The sequence below is a fragment of the Rhinopithecus roxellana genome, chromosome 12, assembly GCF_007565055.1.
Source record: "Rhinopithecus roxellana isolate Shanxi Qingling chromosome 12, ASM756505v1, whole genome shotgun sequence".
Taxonomy (NCBI): Eukaryota; Metazoa; Chordata; class Mammalia; order Primates; family Cercopithecidae; genus Rhinopithecus; species Rhinopithecus roxellana.
Window position 1 is genome coordinate 24,161,893 of NC_044560.1, and position 19,969 is coordinate 24,181,861.

The following is a 19,969-nucleotide window of genomic DNA, read 5'->3' on the forward strand; positions in this document are numbered from 1 at the left end:
TTGGTTCGTCTTCCTATGTGAATTTGTAGGGATGTAGATGTGAAAGGGGTCCGATACGCCACCCTCCTTCGCCGAGTGGCCCAAAGCACAGCCTCCTCTGACCTTGTGTCTTTGGACTCTTCTCCCAAGTCACGGGTTCCCAGCTGCGTCAACCCGAACTTAAAGAATTGTCATCTGTGGGGAGTCTGTGGGATCCCCGCGGCGGCACCACTCACTGTCCTGTGGGAGCGTTTGGCATTCACATATGGGAAGAATCCCTATGCATGTCTAAGTTTTTTGCCTTTTTTTTTTTTGAGGCGGAGTCTCGCTCTGTCGCCCAGGCTGGAGTGCAGTGGCGCGATCTCAGCTCACTGCAAGCTCCACCTCCCAGGTTCACACCATTCTCCTGCCTCAGCCTCCTGAGTAGCTGGGACCACAGGCGCAGGCGCCGCCACCTCGCCCGGCTAGTTTTTTGTATTTTTAGTAGAGACGGGGTTTCACGGTGTTTGCCAGGATGGCCTCGATCTCCTGACCTCGTGATCCACCCGCCTCGGTCTCCCAAAGTGCCAGGATTACAGGCGTGAGCCACCGCGCCCGGCTGTCTGTTTTTATGTTAGCTGAATCTGTCAGTGACTTCCAGAGTATCTGACATATGGTTGGTCAGGATTGCAAGTGTCACCCCGGCTGTTGGGAGCCTGCTTTAGCCCCAAGGTCAGCTGTAGACCTGTCTCTTCCGTAAGAAGTGAACTCCCGAAGAGTGGGTCCGTGCTGTCTGTTTTCCAGTCCCCAGCACTTGGTTGACACCTGGCACTTAGCAGCAGTGGTATTAGATGACAATCTCTTAAAAAAGAAAGTGACGTCGTTTGTCATACAAATAGGAGATGGACATGTGTCAGATTGTACGTGACTCTAGTGAACCTGAAGACTACTAAGATGTTCCAGCTGCTCAAAGGAGACTTCAGAGTCTGCACAGACACGGGCGATCAGGGCGCTGAGGCAGAGTTACAGAGAGAAGCAGACCTGGCGTGGGGGCCAGCGGGAATCCGTCGCCCTTCACGGACAGGCTTCGTTTGCTCGTCTGCCGTGCTTGCACTGCTGTCGGCTGCGTGCATCTTACCAACTTGGAAAGATGAAACCCCAGAAGACCCCACAGAAACAGATAACCGAGAAGAGCGTGTGTGCGACAGCTCTGAAGCCTTTTGCCATTTTTCCTGACGGCAACACAGCCAGGGTCCGGGCGCACATGCCTGTCAGCTCTGCAGCTCCACGCCACATGGCCCTCGGCACCCGTTTCCTCCCTGGAAACAGAGAACAGCAGGGATGCCTGTCCCCTGTCCCCTGTCCCCTGCAGCTGCTGTGAAGATTGGTACAGCTGGGACTCAACCATTTACAGCAAGGCAGGCACGTGGGAACCCGCTCCCTCATCGCGAGGCCTTTCTTCTCGTTGGCACGGTGTCTTTGAACGAATAGACAGGTAGCGTCATGCGTGAGCTCCAGGTTGAGGGGAGGACTGGCAGCTGCCTCAGTCCAGTAGCTGGGGGGCTGTGAAACCTGCCCGCAAATCCTCACCAACTGCACAGCACCAGACACCCACATGAAGCAAAGCCAACGTCGGCAAGGCGGCCACGCGTCCGGGTGGCGGAAAAGTCTGGCCTGGCCCCGTGGGTGTGCTCGGCTGCACCACCTCTGCTCCCTGGTTACTGGAGGTGACTGCAGGTTTTACAGGGACTTTCTCTTTGTGCGTTGGTTCTGCTGGAACATCCAGTTGAGGTTTCGCGTGGGCCTCTTGCTGAGGCCCAGGTGAGTGACACGTGGAACAGGACACCCGTTCGCTCTGGGCGGCCTCACAGCTCCCAGGCCACATCCAGGGGAAACCTGGCAAATGAAACTGCAGAGGTTTCCTCGCAAGTTTGGTTCCCATAAAGGGTCTGTGCGCGGGGAAGAATCACAATCGCTTTCTTTCCACCCCAAATCTGGTTGTGCCTCTTCTGGCTGGCCATGTTCGTGTCCACCGGTGGCCACAGGGAATCCCTGAACGCTACAGTTCAACATTAGTCTCACCTCGTGTGTACAGGTGGAGAGAAACAATTCATTCACATTTTTAAGACACAATAAACACCTGCTTTATGGAGAGACCATACCCTGTGTCTACACAGACAGCCCACCTTTTCCAAACAGCAGCCAAAGTTACATGAGCCATAAAATCTCCAAAACGAGAAATCGCTTCAGTTTAAGCTATTTCAGGAAAACCGAGTAACTAGAGATTTAGCTGAAATGACTACTTTCAGCGTCCCCCGCCCCGTTCAACTAGAGTCTGAGGACACTTTCTCACTAAGGCACAGTGATCTCAGATGGTAGGTGAGCAAACTACCCTTAAAATACGCCCGTTCACTCGCTGTTCTAAAATAAAACCTCTTACTGTTTGCCACGGTTGATTATTTTACATTCATTCACACTCAGAATGTGTTTCTTTAAAAAGAACAAACACACACCCTTGCTTATCTGTGGAAGCACTTCTCAGGCCGTGCACTGACTTAGACACTTGAGTAAGTTCTTCTTGGTCAAAGTGACTTCTAGACGTGAAGAGCACTTCGCCTAGCACTGTGTGTGTGTGTGTGTGTGTGTGTGTTTCTTTATCAATTATGCTTTGAAACCTGCCCGAAGCTCTGGAGAGGGAGACAGCTTTACTAACAGCAGAGAGTGACGTCCCCGGAATCGTCACCAGCGTCAGGAGGCGTGGCACCCGGAGAGGGCCCGTAGGGAGCAGAGTGGGACTGCGTGGAGAGAAGGGGGCAGGCGGGGGTTGGGTCACATAGGAGGGGCTCATAGGGGACAGGCCTGTGGGAAGGGCAAGGGCAATGGTATGTGTCAGGGACGGAAGAGAACCAGGCCTGAAGGTGCCAGGCGCTTTAGAAGCTGGACTTGGCCAAGGGGCCCCGGGATGTGGAGGCCCCGGGGATTCTCAGTGCAGTGTTGGTGTTGGGCAGGCACTGGTGTGGGGAGTAGGGTCTGGGCCACAGAAGCCAGAGGGACCTGCTGGGCCTGTCATGGCCTGGAGGGAGGCCTTGGGGGTGGGGAGGAGGGGCCTGTCCCCATGTGGGGGAGTCGCCCCGGTTCCCAGAAGTCAGGTAGTGCTGGCCAGACAGGCATAGGGCGGCGCCAGCCTGGACGTGGAGGACTCGGGGACTGGCCATGTTCGTGTCCACTGGTGGCCACAGGGAATCCCTGAATGTTACAGTTCAACATTAGTCTCACCTCGTGTGTACAGGTGGGGAGAAGCAATTCATTCGCATTTTGAAGACACAATAAACACCTGCTTTATGGAGAAACCATACCCTGTGTCTACACAGACAGCCGTGGCCTGGGGTGGAGACGCCCCTGCAGGTGGTTGTGGGTGTGTGAGAAAGAGGTGAGGGTGTGACAGGATCCGACCCTGGGGTGCTGCCTCCTCAGGGCTGCAGGAGGAGGTGCCGCCGTGGGGTGGGGGCAGTAGAGGGAAGGGCTCAGTGGGTGCCACAGCAGGGACAGCCTCGGCCACGACCTTGGGAAGGGCAGATGCCTCTCGAACATGAGTCACCTCCCTTTCAAAACCCGTCCGTGTGCTGGAGTCACGAGAGCTCAGCACAGAAGGAGCAGATGCTGACTGACACCCGCAGGGCCCGGCGTGGGCGCAGCCGCCTCAGCCTTTGTTCTCCCGACGCACGGTGACGGCTCAGCAGCCCCTGGTTTGCTCACTTTTCATCAGGTTGCCTAAAATGGAAAAAGTGCCACCCTAAACCGTGGCACTCCCAGAGCAGGACGCTCAGGCCCGTGGCCCCCCCCCAGGCTGTGTATGGGAGAAGGGGCTCTTCCCAGCATCGGGGGCCTGGCAGGAGCCAGGGGTTTGGTTTGCCTTTTGCATTGTGAGGGCGTCCCGCAGTCTTCGGGACACTGTGGACAGCTGCACATGAACCATCCCAGAGCCCTGGGCAGTCAGGGGACCTCAGGGACCCCCAGCACATACCTGCAACGCGCAGGGTGCCTGCTGTTTCCTGATGGGGTGTCACAGGCCACGCGGCGCTGTGCAGAACACGGGAGAAAGGGGTGTGTTGTTTGTTTCTAATCGGGAGGCACCGGCCGCTCTTAGAACAGGTCGGGGGCTGGGTGTGGTTGCCATTCGGGGTCATGTTAGGACCAGGGGACCTCCACTGCCAGGCCTGGGGATGATTTTGCCAGTAGTGAGCAGAGACGAGGTCATGGCGTCTCCTCCTGTCCATCCAGACCTGAACGTCTCATGCCACTGTGCCCTGCGTGGTCCCCAGGGTGGGCAGGGATGGGCTGATGGCTCTGGAGCCGCCTGGGGTCTCCTTAGTTGAAGGAACTTTCGGGCCAGTCCTGAAATTGTGCCTTTGCTGCTTAACTACTAGATGATGACAGAGACCACATGAAAGAAGAGCCTCTTTCTAAACCTGTATCGCATTTTAACATGCAGGAAAGAACCTTCGTCCACACCCCAAATACCCTGGACTAACCAGCGTCACCATCTGGACGGTTTTGCCTCTTGTTTTTCCTTTTCTCCTGTTTATTTTTCCATGTGGACTTTATAATCAACCTGTCTGCCTCCAGAAAGAAAAATAAACTGGCATTTTCTTTTCTTTTCTTTTTTTCTTCTTTTTTTTGGGGGGCGGGGGGGACGGGGTCTTGCTCTGTCACCCAGGCTGGAATGCAGTGGCACAATCTTGGCTCACTTCAACCTCCGCCCCCTGGGGTCAAGCAGTTCTCATGCCTCAACCCCCCGAGTAGCTGGGATTACAGGCCCCGCCACCACACCCAGCTAATCTTTGTATTTTTAGTAGAGACGGGGTTTCGCTGTTGGCCAGGCTGGTCTCAAACTCCCGACCTCAAGTGATCCGCCTGCCTCAGCCTCTCAAAGTTCTGGAATTACAGGTGTGAGCCACCGCGCCTGGCCCGAAACTGGCATTTTCATTGGGATTTGTTAAGTTTACACATTACCTGGGGAGAAACTGACATCCTTCTAGTGTTGGATCTTCCCATTCAGGAGCCCGGTTTACCTTTTCATTCACTCAGATCCTCTTTCCGGACACTCTTGACGTCTTCATGTCGTTTTTTTCACTTCCGTGTCTTCTTCTTCTTCCTTCTTCTTCCTTCTTTCTTCTTCTTCTTTTTTCTATTATTATTATTATTATTATTATTATTATTATTAGAGATAGGGGTCTTGCTGTGTTGCCTAGTCCAGTCTCAAACTCCTGGGCTCAAGCAATTCTCCCTCCTTAGCTTCCCAAAGTGCTGGGATTTCAGGCGTGCCATGGTGCCCGGCCACTTCCTTGTTTAATTCTGTCTTGAGTGTTTCATCTCTTGTTTCTGTTGTAAACGAGGTCTTTTTCTTCCCTCAGAGCATCCAGCAGCAAGCAGCTTGGTCTCTGCGTGGTAATTGTGGGCCCCATGGCTTCTGAGTTCTCTTCCTTGTAGTAACTTTCAGGTGGTTTTCTGGGGCTTTGGATGCACAGGGTTAACATCTCCAGGTGGGGCAGCATCACCCACCTCAGCTGCTGCACCCGGGTTGTGCTGCCTCTGTTCATCTTGCTCTCTGATGACAGTGGCCAGCACCTGCCTCACTGGGGTGACCTCGACAGCAGGCAGCCCTGTCCTATTTCTGACCACAGCTGGGACACTTTGCACCAGAAGGACAGTGCCATCCTCAAGGCATAACCGAACTATTTTCCCATCTCAGACAGGCAGCATTTGCCCTGGCATGGGCAAAGCGTGTTGGGAGGGCCACAGGGGAGAGGAGAGACAGGGCCTCTGCCTGCAGCCACCAGATTGGGTTCTGGAACCCATAGAGGAGCTGCCCCTGCCTGAGCTGTTGGAGATGGGAATGGACCCTCCCAGTTCCTGGGCCCGTCATCTGGTCTCTGAGGACACCTTCTGCTTAGCCCCAGCCACTGGGAGAAGGTTCTAGAAAGGCTGAGCAGCAGCGTGAAGCTGAGAGAAGATGACTGATAACTGCATACAGAGGTGTGACTTGTCCTGTTAAGGGACTTTCTATCCATTTCTATTTTGCTATCCAGAAAAAACACTGAAAGTTGTTCAAAGGCCTCCTTGCCATTTGTGGAGATCATTGTTAATGATTTTTTACTCCTTAGGGCCTCCCAGAATGAATGGTGTCATCGTAATGTAGCTGCTGATATTGAACCATCCTTAGATTCCTGGGGAAACCTGTGCCTTGTCTTAGTATGTTACTTTGTTAATGTGCTTCTGAATTCAATTTGCTGAATTTTATTTAGGATAGTTTTTGTTGTTGGTATTCATACTGTTTTAATTTAGAATATTTAGGACAGAGAGCTACTGCCCCAGTGATCAAGAGAGACACAGGATGGAAACACAACTTTTATCACCTACAGGCCTTGGGGATATGCAGCCTACTGGGAGGCCAGGGAGTGTAAAGAGAGACAGGGACCCCTGGGCCAACCCTTTATTGGGTCCAGGGTGTTCTGCACACAGGTTTCCCATGGGAAGTTTTAACTGGTGGACTTAAAGCAAGCAGGCCTGAGCCCCGTGGGGCCGCGCTGTGACTGTGGTGGGACTGTGGGGGGCTCTGTGGTGTGGCCGCGCTGTGACTGTGGGGGGACTCCGCGGTGTGGCCATGCTGTGACTGTGGGGGGACTCCGTGGTGGGGCCACACTGTGACTGGGGGGGACTCCACGGTGGGGCCAATGCTGTGACTGTGGAGGACTCCACGGTGGGGCCAATGCTGTGACTGTGGGGGACTCCACGGTGGGGCTGTGCTGTGACTGTGGGGGACTCCGCAGTGGGGCCAATGCTGTGACTGTGGGGGACTCCACGGTGGGGCTGTGCTATGACTGGGGGGGGCTCTGCGGTGTGGCCGTGCTGTGACTGTGGGGGGACTCCACGGTGTGGCCATGCTGTGACTGTGGGGGACTCCACGGTGGGGCTGTGCTGTGACTGTGGGGTGCGGCATCAGTGGGGCTGCAGGGAGGTCACCGGGGCCAGTTGCCTAGGGCGGGTGTCTGGGTGGGCCAGCTCGAGGAATGGGAGGATGTGGAACTGGAAACTGTCAAGGTGACAGCCCTGCTTCTGGTGGGAGTAAGTCCAACTTAGATTCAGTATGGATGCCGAGGCGGCCTAAAATGATGAGAGTTCCCTGCACGCTCTGGCGTCTGATCTCTAGCTTCCTTTTCTTGTGCAAGTTTCATTGGATTTTTAAATTTTCTTGATTTTTAAATTCCCAGGAACATTCTAAATCGCATTGGTATTACCTCTTGGCGGGATCCCTGTGCGATTGCTGGGCCTTGGGTGTCATGGAGGGCAGCTGCCTCGCTCTGCCCTGGCTTTTGTGACGTTGTGAGCCTTACCCTTCCGAGGCGGGGTGTTCTCACCCAGTTCCGCGGCTGCACCCTGCCTTGCCTTCTTGTCTGCTCAGCTTCACCCCAGGCCGTGTCTCCTGGCTCCTGGAAGGTGAGGGGCTGCCTGCCACGTGTCCTTTCGTGTTGCGGACACCCATGTTTGCCTTTGCATGTGAGCCCTGTGGTTGCTGGGACACACCGCCCTCCAGCGCTCGAGTGCATTTCCCGGGCATTTTCTGGCATTTTATCCTCGATGAAGAAATCCGAGGCCTGCCAGCATCCCCACCAGTAGAGTTCTTTGGACGAAGTAAAATCCCTCTGTTGATTGAGCTTTACCACCTTTCCTCATCTGCTGGCATCTTCCTCAGAACTTTAATGTCCGTCCTGCTCTCCGAGTCAGGAATCGGATTTTCCAGCGTGCCCTGTGATGACGGTGCCACGGCCACACCCGCCTCTGTGGCCCCTCTGCTTATCTCCTTCGTTCTCCTCTCCTGTTCCTCAAACCCAGGTGACCCCTGGCCTTCTCCCTCTGGGGGTAGCTCTGTCACCGCTATGGTGTCCGCTGTGAGGCGGGGACAGGACCTAAAAGTGGGGTTTCCATTTGAGGGTTCTGGGCCTGCCCGAGTCGTCTGATGTTGGGTCTGACAAGCCAGGAGCTGTGTGAGCCGGAGAACGTCCCCCAACCTGTCTGTGCCTCGGCTTCCCCATCTGTAAGACGGCAAGGGCTGAAACTTACTTCCTGGTGGTGCAGTCATGTGCGTTAACACAGAGGGACTTGGAGTGGCCCCTGACGCTTACTGAGGGCCCCACCAGGGGTCAGCAAAGGTTGCCTTAAAGGGTCGGGCAGTAAATATTCCCACCTTTGTGGGCCTTGCGGCCTCTGTGGCAACTACATGTTCTAGCACAGAAGCAGCCTCAGACACTGTGTGAAGGGATACGTGTGGCCACGTTCCACCAGAACTTTCTGTACACACATGGTGGCAGCTGACCCGGACCCATCTGGTTACTTCTTGACTCTCAGAGCAGCGTCTCCTGTGCCTCCGGTTCCTCCCTCTGAGCCAGCACTTTGCATTCCTGGAGAGGGTGGGGGGAGTGGCGAGAAGAGGCAGCAGCGAGGACGGGGCTCACCTCCTAGGAGGTTTTGTGAGCTTCCAGGAGCCCCTGGCCGCCCCCAGGAGGTTTTGTGAGCTTTCAGCATCCCCCTGCAGCTGCCGTCCCTCCACTTCCCACGTCTGTTGGATGGTGCCGGTTCCAGGGCAGGGTCGGGGACTGGATCTGGCTGCAGTCGGCGTCTCGCCTAGTTCCTGAGAGCTGCACTTTGTCTTTGGTTGTTGATGAATCCATTTTTGCTGGCGTTCTTCACATTTGCATATTTGATTAAGTATTGCGGACAGACAGGTGCAGTGGTTTATACCTATAATCCCAGCCCTTTGGGAGGCTGAGTCCAGAGGATCACTTGAGGCCAGGGGTTCAAGACCAGCCTGGGAAATATCTCGAGACCCCATCTCTATAAAAAATTTAAAAATTAGCTGACGGTGGTGGTGTGAGCCTGTGGTCCCAGCTCCTCACGAGGCTGAAGTGGGAGAATTGCCTGAGCCTGAGAGGTTGAGGCTGCAGTGAGCCATGATCACGCCACTGCACTCCAGCCTGGGTGACAGAGCGAGATCCTGTCTCAAAAAAACATCTCTGAGGGCACGTGTCTCGTGCGTTCCGCGTCCCGCCTCTCACCTGGGCTCTGGTTGCTCCTCTCCCCTTGCAAACATGGGAGGAGCGTGGCTGCCAGGACAGGGAGGGGCATCCCCAGCCCAGATCAGGCCACAACATGGCGAGTGTGGCTACTGGTACACGGAGGGGCAGCCTGAGCCCCCACCAGGCCATACTTCCCAGTGTCCCTTGGGGTCAGGACTGTGCGTGTAACTGAGGGGCTAATGGGTGAAGCCACACACGCCCCGTGGCCTGGCCTTGCGCCCCTGCCTGAGAGCCTGTACACAGGACGGTGCCTACATGGATTACAGGTGCACACCACCAGCGTGAGGAGAGGAGTGGACTCAGAGCTCGCTCAGCTGTGGTCCCAGGTATTTTGTCAGCAGCCGTTTCAGCTTGCATCACGCCGAGTCGCCTTCAGAGTGAATTGACACCAGATTGTCCTGGTGGATTTTTGCTCTGAAGAAATGTCAAAAGTAGCCTTAAGGTTTTTCTGTAGACAAAAAAACCCACCATCATTGCCGCTTGAGCAGTTGTAAATTAAATAAATTCCTTTCTCAGCAAGCTGCCTGGGTCCTAGGCCTCGGGCAGAGAGAAATGGCTTTCAGTGCAGTTCCCACGATGGGCTTTTCTCTGGAGAGGAAAAGGAAGCGGCCTCCACCTCTACCTCTCTGAGTGTTGAAACGTCCCCCAAATTATCTCAGCCTCCCGAGGCATTGTACTGATGCTTTTCTCTAGAATTCACGTATTTCTTTATTTTCTCTGGAAATGGCGCTGGCTTTGTCCCTGTCCTATGGGCCGTGATAGCTTAAAGTTAGGATGAACCCACAGAGGCCGTGGAGGCCCTTCCCAGGCACACTGCAGCAGCACTGTGGGGGTGGACGTGGCTCCTCTCGCAGGGGACGGGCGGAAGGGACTAGCACCCACTGGGGCATGTAACTCCTGGTGGCAAAAAATGTGCAGTGAAGTCACCCTAAGGGTTTTTGTATTTTTATTCTATTCTTTGAGATGGAGTCTTGCTCTTTTGCCCAGGCTAGAGTGCAGTGGCGCAATCTCAGCTCACTGCAGCCTCCACCTCCTGTGTTCAGGCGATTCTCCAGCCCTCAGCCTCCCGAGTAGGTGGGATTACAGGTGCACACCGTCAGCCCTGGGTAATTTTTGTATCTTTAGTAGAGACCGGGGTTTCACCATGTTGGCCAGGATGGTCTTGAATTCCTAACCTCAGGTGGTCTGCTCACCTTGGCCTCCCAGAATGCTGGGATTACAGGCGTGAGCCACCGCACCCGAGCACTCTAAGGGTTTTGAATAAATCCTTTCTTAAAGCTTTCTGACCGGTGGCTCCTGTCTCTGCCTAGTCGTAGGCACTGGCCGCTGACATGCTGAGGACTTACGGCCGAGGCCTGGGCGCCCCGCTGCTCCAGGCCGCGCTGGGCCTCAGGCCATCTGGGTGGCACTGGCCTGCAGGCCGGGCGGCAAGCGGGGCGCACGGGTGGGCCTGGCTGCAGCCCACAGGCCGGGAGACAGGCATGCAGGTGTACGACAGCCTCACCGGAAGGAAGGAACCCCTAATCGTGGTGCACACCGAGGCTGCCTCCTGGTATAGCTGCGGACCAGCTGTATATGACCATGCGCACCTTGGCCATGCTTGCTCATATGTTAGATCCGATATCATTCAAAGGATCCTAACCAAGGTTTTTGGATGCAACATAGTCATGGTGATGGGTGTTACACATGTAGATGATAAAATCATGAAAAAAGCCGATGAGCGCTGTCCACAATAGCAAAGACGTGGAACCAACCCAGATGCCCATCCATGATAGACTGGATGAAGAAAACGCGACACATGGAATACTGTGCAGCCATAAAAAAGGATGGGTTCATGTCCCCTGCAGGGACATGGGTGAAGCTGGAAACCATCATTCTCAGCAAACTAACACAGGAACAAAAAACCAAACATCACATGGTTCTCACTCGTAAGTGGGAGTTGAACAATGAGAACACATGGACTCCGGGAGGGGAATATCACACACCAGGACCTGTCGGGGAGTGGGGAGCTAGGGGAGGGAAAGCATTAGGAGAAATACCTAATGTAGATGACGGGTTGATGGGGTGCAGCAAACCACCATGGCATGTGTATTTGCACTTTCTTAAAGTATAATTTAAAGTATAATTTTTAAAAAAAGTAATTCTTTTTATCCAATGTAAAACTTTTTTTGAAGGTAAAATTAAAACTTTTATTTTTCTTCTTTACCTTTTTCATAATATAAAATTTATGATTTTAAACAACAACAACAAAAGAAAAAAGCTTTCTGACCAACTCTTAGGTCATGCGTGGGCTCCAGGGGTTGGCGGCCATCATGCAGCTTCCTTCCCGTGAGGTTGACACTACTGAACGAGTCCCTCCACAGATGCACTGAGGACGCTCCTGCACACCGAGGGCACCCTCAAAGCTGCTCTTTCTGTCATTGCCATTTTGGTTATACCGGGGATTGGCAAACTTTTTCTTGAAAGGCCCAAGAGTAGACATTTTTGGCTTTGCGGGCCACAGGGTCTCTGTTAGCAACTCCCTCTGCCACGGTGGCCTGAAAGCAGCCATAGATAGTGGACGGAAGCATGGCCTCGTTCCAATAAGACTTTACTTACAAAACAGGCAGCAGTGGACCGGCGAGTCCCCAAGGGCAAGGGCCAGGTTACCAGAGAATTTCCAGGCACATCCATTGGAGGCAGGGGAGACAACAAAAGCCAGGGAAGGAGCCTTCCCCAGCCACTCCCTTTCCCAGCTGCTCGCTTCTCCAGCTGCTCCCCAAAGGCACGGCTTGTTCTTCCGGATGCTGGACTGGCCAGGTGGACGTCTCTCCAGCTCCGCACTCAGGGTCCAAGGCTGTTTTGATTTTTAGGAGTTTGTTTCCAATCAGAAACTTTGCAGATGATTTGCAGCCAGTTCACCTGCCCTGTGTAAACTGGCCCCTGTCCTCTCTGGCTGAATTCTGGGAGCTCGTGGAGGGCAGGAGCAGGGACAGGTGCCTGGAGGTGTAACGGTGGCGGTGGTGTGGGAGCTTGCGTGGGATCGAGGGAAACGGGCAGATTTGCCGCGCACGTCCCTCGTCCACTCCCTGCTCCACGAAGGGCAGCCAGGAGCAGCCACCGGTCCAAAGGAAATAAACAATTCAGGTGCCAGAGGAGCCAATGACCTAAAAACCCGCAAGGTGCCCGCCACAGGGTATTTCTGGTACATTGTGTGGGAATTTAATTTTGAAAATTGAGTCTCATGAAATGTAGGAAAGACCTTATTAGGAAGAGAAACCACGTGGCCCAGTCCCTGCGACAGGAAGGGCCTGCGTGGTCCTGATGACGTCCGCAGGTCTTTTAAAATCATACGATCACGTCTGCGAAACCAGGAGGCCACTTCCCGCCTGGCCTCACCCTGACCCCAGCTTGTCCCCTTGGAGGGCTGGCGGACTCCTCAGCCTCACAGCGATGAAACCAGGCCTTAAGGCCGCCCCACCTGGGGCCTGCAGTGCTGTCCCCATGCAAGAAACCGCCTCGCTCCAGCCCCTGGCAGATCCTGCCCCAGCCCCCTGCCCTGGTCCAAGCCACCTCCGCTCCCACCTGGTGACAAGCCACCTCCTTCATTCCGGGGCCCACCCACACTTCCCAAGTCCACACACGGTGGCCAAGAGCAAAGGCCGGCGAGGCCCCTGCGTGACTCCCTCACCTGCCCACTTCACAAGCCGCCCTGCAGCCCATCCCCACCAGCCCCTCTCTGCTGCCAGGGTGGTCCGGCTGCTCTTTGCTCTCCCCAGCCCCCAATGCCCCAGACCTCTGCAAGACTGAACCTCTGAGAGGGCTCAGACCCACGAAGGCTGCTTCTATGGGGCTTCTGTCTAAGGAGGCCGCCGTCTGCCAGGGTGACTGCAGCCTCCGACGCCTCTCTCCCTGCAGGCTGTTCCTGGTCATTGAGTACGTCAACGGCGGGGACCTGATGTTCCACATGCAGAGGCAGAGGAAGCTCCCTGAGGAGCACGCTAGGTGGGTGCGCGTGAGGGGGCCGGGTGGGTGTCCGTGGCGGGGGAGTGGGGAGGGGTGGGTGCGTGTGGAGCAGGGGGGCCCAGGTGGGTGCGCGTGTGGGGGGGTGCATGTGGGTGAGCGTGGCGGGGCGTGGGTGGGGTGAGCATGGGGGGTGGGCCGGGTGGGTACGTGCGGGGGTGGGGGAGCCGGGTGGGTATGCGCAGTGGTGCGGAGGGGCCGGGTGTGCACAGAGGGGGCCGGGAACGTTCTCCAGGGGTCAGCCGGGCGCTCGAGGGAGGTCCGGGGAGGATGGCAGAGGGCACCGCGACCCCCGCAGTGTGACGTCCCCCACAGTGGGACGCATTCCATAGTTGCTCCAGAATCATAACTTTCGGGAGGTCCCCTGAGTTATGGTGCCTCAGAACCAGTCCCCTGGGCCCCACCCCTGAAGCAGCAGGTGCCTGGTCTGAGCCTGGTCTGAGAGAAGTGAGGCCTGGGACTGTGATGTCTTCATAGTGGCTCTGCCATGGTTCTGCTCTTCACCCTGTTAGTGGCACAGCGTGGCCAACGTTCACTCAGCGTTAGGAGCAGAATGAGAATGGTCTCTTTCTAGAGTGAGCTGAGAGACTCCTTCCTGCCCCTCCCTTTCGTCTCTATATTTTTGGGCCTCCCCCAGCAGCCATGGGACCTCCAGGACTGTCGGGGGGCTTATTTCAGCTCCCTGGACCTTTCCTGTCTTCTGTAGTTTCTCCTTTTCCTCACTTCCTTCCTTAAGAAGGTTCCATGCAATTTTGTGAGTCACCTTAGATTCTTTCTGGCAATAGGACAGTAGGCAATAAATCTAGAACAGTGCACTCACTTCCCACAACGCTCTTGTTAAAAACTGTGGCAAGATACACACACATAAAAGGTAGCGTTTTGGGGCATGGAGTTCAGTGGCATTGAAGGCACCCCGTGCCATGCAGCCACTGCCGGGCCCCGTCTCCAGAGCACTGCCCCTCTTCCCTGCTGAAGCTCGGTCTGTCAGACACTCCCTTCCTGTCCCCCTGCCCCAGCCCCACATCCTCACCCCAGATGGGCATGTCCCACTTTCTGTCCCTCTGATTCGAGGACTCTAGGGACCTCTTTGGAGTGGAATCACAGTGTTGGTCCTTTGGTGTCCTGGAGTCCTCAGGGTTCATCCGTGCTGTGGCCTGTCTCAGGATTGCCTTCCTTTTTCAGGCTGGATAATGCCCACTGGATGGAGGGGCCACACTTTGCTTCTCCGTCCATCCCTTGGGGTGCACTTGGGTGGCGTCCGCATGTTGGCCATGGTGAACGGTACTGCTGTGAACACGGGTGCAAAGTAATCTCTTGAACACCCTGCTTCTGGTTCTTTGGGGTATAGGCCCAGAAACTGAATTGCTAGCCACAAAGGAACTCCATATTTCTTTTTTTTTTTTGATGGAGTCTCACTCTGTCACCCAGGCTGGAGTGCAGTGATGCGATCTCAGCTCACTGCAACTTCTGCCTCCCAGATTCAAGTGATTCTCCTACCTCAGCCCCCAGAGTAGCTGGGACTACAGGTGTGTGCCACCACACCCAGCTAGTTTTTTTGTATATTTAGTAGAAATGGAGTTTCGCCATGTTGTCCAGGCTGGTCTTGAATTCCTGACCTCAGGAGGTGATTCGCCCGCCTTGGCCTCCCAAACTGCTGGGATTACAGGCGTGAGCCGCCCAGCCTGGCGCTGTGTTTAATTTTCGAGGACCTGCCGGACTGTCTTCCGCACCAGCAGCGCTGTTGTGCACTCCTACCACAACATGCCAGGGCTCCGGTCTTTCCCGCGTGGAAGCCGTCGTGTTACTTGCCTGCTCCTCCCCGTGTGGAGGCTGCCGCATCGTTCTCTGTGTCTTTGACAGCAGGCCATCCTAAGGCGCCTGGAGCGGCGTCCTGGAGCTTTCATTGGCATTTCCCTCCCTGGCCCTGTGCACTGAACTTTCAAATCCTGGGCCTGGTCGTTGAGAGGACGCCTGGCCCGTGGTGAGGCAAACGGGAGCGTGCGGCCCCCAGGCTGGAGCCGTTGGTGCAGCCTCCGGCACAGGCACCATCCCCATGATAGCATCCCCGTCCCCAGGTTCTACGCGGCCGAGATCTGCATCGCCCTCAACTTCCTACACGAGAGGGGGATCATCTACCGGGACCTGAAGCTGGACAACGTCCTCCTGGACGCAGACGGGCACATCAAGCTCACGGACTACGGCATGTGCAAGGTGCGTGCCTCGGGCCGCCTCCCCCGACCATCCCGTGTGCTTCTCAGGGCGCCTGTCCTGCGGGGTGGTGTCTACAAGAACCCTCTTGCGGTAACTGTGCCCCCACAGGAAGGCCTGGGCCCTGGCGACACAACGAGCACTTTCTGCGGAACCCCGAATTACATCGCCCCTGAGATCCTGCGGGGAGAGGAGTACGGTGAGTGCCGCGGCCCTGTCCCCTCTCAGAGCACACGGGGCCAGAGACGGCCTTGCGCCTCACCCAGCAGCCGGGGAGAGGTTTCGTTGACCATCTTCCACCCAAAAGCCACACACTCTTTCGCAGCCGGATGTCATCATCTGGTCTCAGCCCCTTATTTGAATTCTTGAAAACCTCCCGTGTCCACTTGAGCAGCCCCTTGGGGAGGGCACTGCACAGGATTCCTGCTGCCAAGGAGCCCCAAGGACACAGGGAGGGGAAAGACCCAGAAAGCGGGGGTGGGAAAGGCTGCGGCACCTGAGTCCCCGTGCTGCCCACGCGGCTGGGGAGAAGCAGGTGTCTGGGAGCACCAGGGGGTGCAGGAGCCCCGTGCTGCCCACGCGGCTGGGGAGAAGCAGGTGTCTGGGAGCACCAGGGGGTGCAGGAGCCCCGTGCTGCCCACGCGGCTGGGGAGAAGCAGGTGTCTGGGAGCACCAGGGGGTGCAGGAGCCCCGTGCTGCCCACGCGGCTGGGGAGAAGCAGGTGTCTGGGAGCACCAGGGGGTGCAGGAGCCCCGTGCTGCCCACGTGGCTGGGGAGAAGCAGGTGTCTGGGAGCACCAGGGGGTGCAGGAGCCCCGTGCTGCCCACGTGGCTGGGGAGAAGCAGGTGTCTGGGAGCACCAGGGGGTGCAGGAGCCCCGTGCTGCCCACGTGGCTGGGGAGAAGCAGGTGTCTGGGAGCACCAGGGGGTGCAGGAGCCCCGTGCTGCCCACGTGGCTGGGGAGAAGCAGGTGTCTGGGAGCACCAGGGGGTGCAGGAGCCCCGTGCTGCCCACGCGGCTGGGGAGAAGCAGGTGTCTGGGAGCACCAGGGGGTGCAGGAGCCCCGTGCTGCCCACGCGGCTGGGGAGAAGCAGGTGTCTGGGAGCACCAGGGGGTGCAGGAGCCCCGTGCTGCCCACGCGGCTGGGGAGAAGCAGGTGTCTGGGAGCACCAGGGGGTGCAGGAGCCCCGTGCTGCCCACGCGGCTGGGGAGAAGCAGGTGTCTGGGAGCACCAGGGGGTGCAGGAGCCCCGTGCTGCCCACGTGGCTGGGGAGAAGCAGGTGTCTGGGAGCACCAGGGGGTGCAGGAGCCCCGTGCTGCCCACGCGGCTGGGGAGAAGCAGGTGTCTGGGAGCACCAGGGGGTGCAGGAGCCCCGTGCTGCCCACGCGGCTGGGGAGAAGCAGGTGTCTGGGAGCACCAGGGGGTGCAGGAGCCCCGTGCTGCCCACGCGGCTGGGGAGAAGCAGGTGTCTGGGAGCACCAGGGGGTGCAGGAGCCCCGTGCTGCCCACGCGGCTGGGGAGAAGCGGTGTCTGGGAGCACCAGGGGTGCAGGAGCCCCGTGCTGCCCACGCGGCTGGGGAGAAGCAGGTGTCTGGGAGCACCAGGGGGTGCAGGAGCCCCGTGCTGCCCACGCGGCTGGGGAGAAGCAGGTGTCTGGGAGCACCAGGGGGTGCAGGAGCCCCGTGCTGCCCACGTGGCTGGGGAGAAGCAGGTGTCTGGGAGCACCAGGGGGTGCAGGAGCCCCGTGCTGCCCACGCGGCTGGGGAGAAGCAGGTGTCTGGGAGCACCAGGGGGTGCAGGAGCCCCGTGCTGCCCACGCGGCTGGGGAGAAGCAGGTGTCTGGGAGCACCAGGGGGTGCAGGAGCCCCGTGCTGCCCACGCGGCTGGGGAGAAGCAGGTGTCTGGGAGCACCAGGGGGTGCAGGAGCCCCGTGCTGCCCACGCGGCTGGGGAGAAGCAGGTGTCTGGGAGCACCAGGGGGTGCAGGAGCCCCGTGCTGCCCACGCGGCTGGGGAGAAGCAGGTGTCTGGGAGCACCAGGGGGTGCAGGAGCCCCGTGCTGCCCACGCGGCTGGGGAGAAGCAGGTGTCTGGGAGCACCAGGGGGTGCAGGAGCCCCGTGCTGCCCACGCGGCTGGGGAGAAGCAGGTGTCTGGGAGCACCAGGGGGTGCAGGAGCCCCGTGCTGCCCACGCGGCTGGGGAGAAGCAGGTGTCTGGGAGCACCAGGGGGTGCAGGAGCCCCGTGCTGCCCACGCGGCTGGGGAGAAGCAGGTGTCTGGGAGCACCAGGGGGTGCAGGAGCCCCGTGCTGCCCACGCGGCTGGGGAGAAGCAGGTGTCTGGGAGCACCAGGGGGTGCAGGAGCCCCGTGCTGCCCACGCGGCTGGGGAGAAGCAGGTGTCTGGGAGCACCAGGGGGTGCAGGAGCCCCGTGCTGCCCACGCGGCTGGGGAGAAGCAGGTGTCTGGGAGCACCAGGGGGTGCAGGAGCCCCGTGCTGCCCACGCGGCTGGGGAGAAGCAGGTGTCTGGGAGCACCAGGGGGTGCAGGAGCCCCGTGCTGCCCACGCGGCTGGGGAGAAGCAGGTGTCTGGGAGCACCAGGGGGTGCAGGAGCCCCGTGCTGCCCACGCGGCTGGGGAGAAGCAGGTGTCTGGGAGCACCAGGGGGTGCAGGAGCCCCGTGCTGCCCACGTGGCTGGGGAGAAGCAGGTGTCTGGGAGCACCAGGGGGTGCAGGAGCGTGTGGAGAGGACCCCGCAGCCCCTGTGGCTGAGGGCGCCACACACACTGGAGTGTTTCTGCTCCTCTCCCCTCTCTGGGCGTGAAACATGGACATGGTGGGCATGCGTGTACAGCCCTGTGTGCGTGTGTGCTGGTGTATTGTGCTGAGTGTTCATGTATGTATTGGGCATCTGTGTGTGTTGTGTGCACACGCATACTGTGTTTGTACACACCCCATCCACTTTTGCATCCTGGTGTTTTGTTTGGTTTTTTTTTGAGACAGAGTATCGCTCAGTTGCCCAGGCTGGAGTGCAGTGGTGCGGTCTCGGCTCACTGCAAGCTCCACCTCCTGGGTTCACGCCATTCTCCTGCTCAGCCTCCCGAGTAGCTGGGACTACAGGCGCCACCACCCCTGGCTAATTTGTTGTATTTTTAGTAGAAACAGGGTTTCACCGTGTTAGCCAGGATGGTCTCGATCTCCTGACCTCGTGATCTGCCCGTCTCGGCCTCCCAAAGTGCTGGGATTACAGGCTTGAGCCACCGTGCCCGGCCTCCTGGTGTTTTCAATGAGGCATACGTGAGTGTGCCTTCCGACATTTTTACACTTTTTTTTTGCCATCAGAATGGGGGTGGGGCAGGAAGGGTGGGCAGGTCACTCACCCCTGGGATAACTGGGCTCCCCGCTGCCACGATGGAAGTCTCCGTAGCCAGAGAAGGACAGACAGCAGATTGGAGGACTGGAATCCATTCTAGAACCCAGCTCGGGATGGGGATTCTGGGTGGGACAGCAGCAACGTCTCACCTCAGCAGGGAGCAGGGGGACTTCTGGGGACCCAGGGGCAGCTGCTGTCCTTGGGCAGAACTGCTCAGGGCCTCCTACCCCTCGTTCGCTGGAGCACGTTCCCATCAGGTTGGCTACTTGAACATTTTTAAAAAACAAAATGACTGTGGAAGAAAAGCCGGGAGAGTCTCGTTATTGCAGCGAAAGGGCTTCTTGAAGCTTAGTTCTGTAAAAGCAGAAAGGAGAGAGGAGGGTCATCCACAGGTTCCACCAGTGCCTCGTGCCTCTGTGGTCACAGGTGCCCTGGCAGGACTGACAGCCCAGAGACAGCCCGGGAAACCTCCATAGTGGCAGGGACGGTGGCAGGGAGGCCGAGCTGCCAGGCGGAGGTGCTGGTTCTGTCTGGGAAGTGGAAGCCAGAGGCCTGTGTGCCACCCACTCGAGCCTGGCTCACACTCGTGTCAACTGGGCATGAAAAGCAACCCCAGCCGGGTTCGCCCTGCTGCCGGCCCACGTGGCCCCACTGGGTGACGGCCGTGTGCCTTCCCCCAGGGTTCAGCGTGGACTGGTGGGCACTGGGCGTCCTCATGTTTGAGATGATGGCCGGGCGCTCCCCATTCGACATCATCACCGACAACCCGGACATGAACACAGAGGACTACCTTTTCCAAGGTGCGTGCCCCGCTGCGCGTGCGTCCCCTCACCTGCGTGACTGTCTTCCTTCCTTTTCAAAGGTGCAGGTAGAGGGGTCCTGTGGGGGCCAGGAGCAGCAGTGCCACGCAAAGCATAACAGGAACCATTCCTTCTGGCCGGACCCTGTCCCACATGCCACTCCCCGGGCCGTAGGGTGGGGTGACCCCACCTGTGGGTCAGCAGGAAAGAGAACCTGTCCCGATTCAGTTCCAACTCCCTCCTGCCCTGGCCAGCAGCACATCCTGGAGTCCCAGCTATTGGCTGTACGGAGCTGAAAGCACAGCCCTCGCCCCCAAAACCCACAGCCACCATCATGGGCTCCTTCCCACCTGGAGGCCCCGGGACCTGCTTCTGGTCTGGAATTCAGTGCCACGGGGATGTGGGGGTCCAGGAACGTGGCTGTCTCCGCTGTGCCCTCTGGTTGTCGGCGTGCAGAGGCACCCATGCATCTGCAATCTTGCGGCTGAGGAGGGGAAGCC

At 57.8% G+C, this 19,969-nt stretch overlaps 1 protein-coding gene across 5 annotated transcripts in view; it reads left to right on the top strand.

The window, feature by feature from the left end:
* PRKCZ (protein kinase C zeta) overlaps window positions 1–19,969 on the top strand; it is a 143,512-nt gene that overhangs the window by 112,990 nt on the left and 10,553 nt on the right. For 4 of the 5 annotated variants that reach the window (XM_030942377.1, XM_030942376.1, XM_030942378.1 and 1 more), the window contains 4 exons: window positions 12,990–13,076; window positions 15,170–15,305; window positions 15,414–15,501; window positions 19,350–19,469. In XM_030942377.1, coding sequence (XP_030798237.1) covers window positions 12,990–13,076; window positions 15,170–15,305; window positions 15,414–15,501; window positions 19,350–19,469 — 431 coding nt within the window. Of the gene's footprint in view, window positions 1–12,965; window positions 13,077–15,169; window positions 15,306–15,413; window positions 15,502–19,349; window positions 19,470–19,969 lie in introns of all 5 variants that reach the window. The other variant, XM_030942379.1, reaches the window with a different exon arrangement.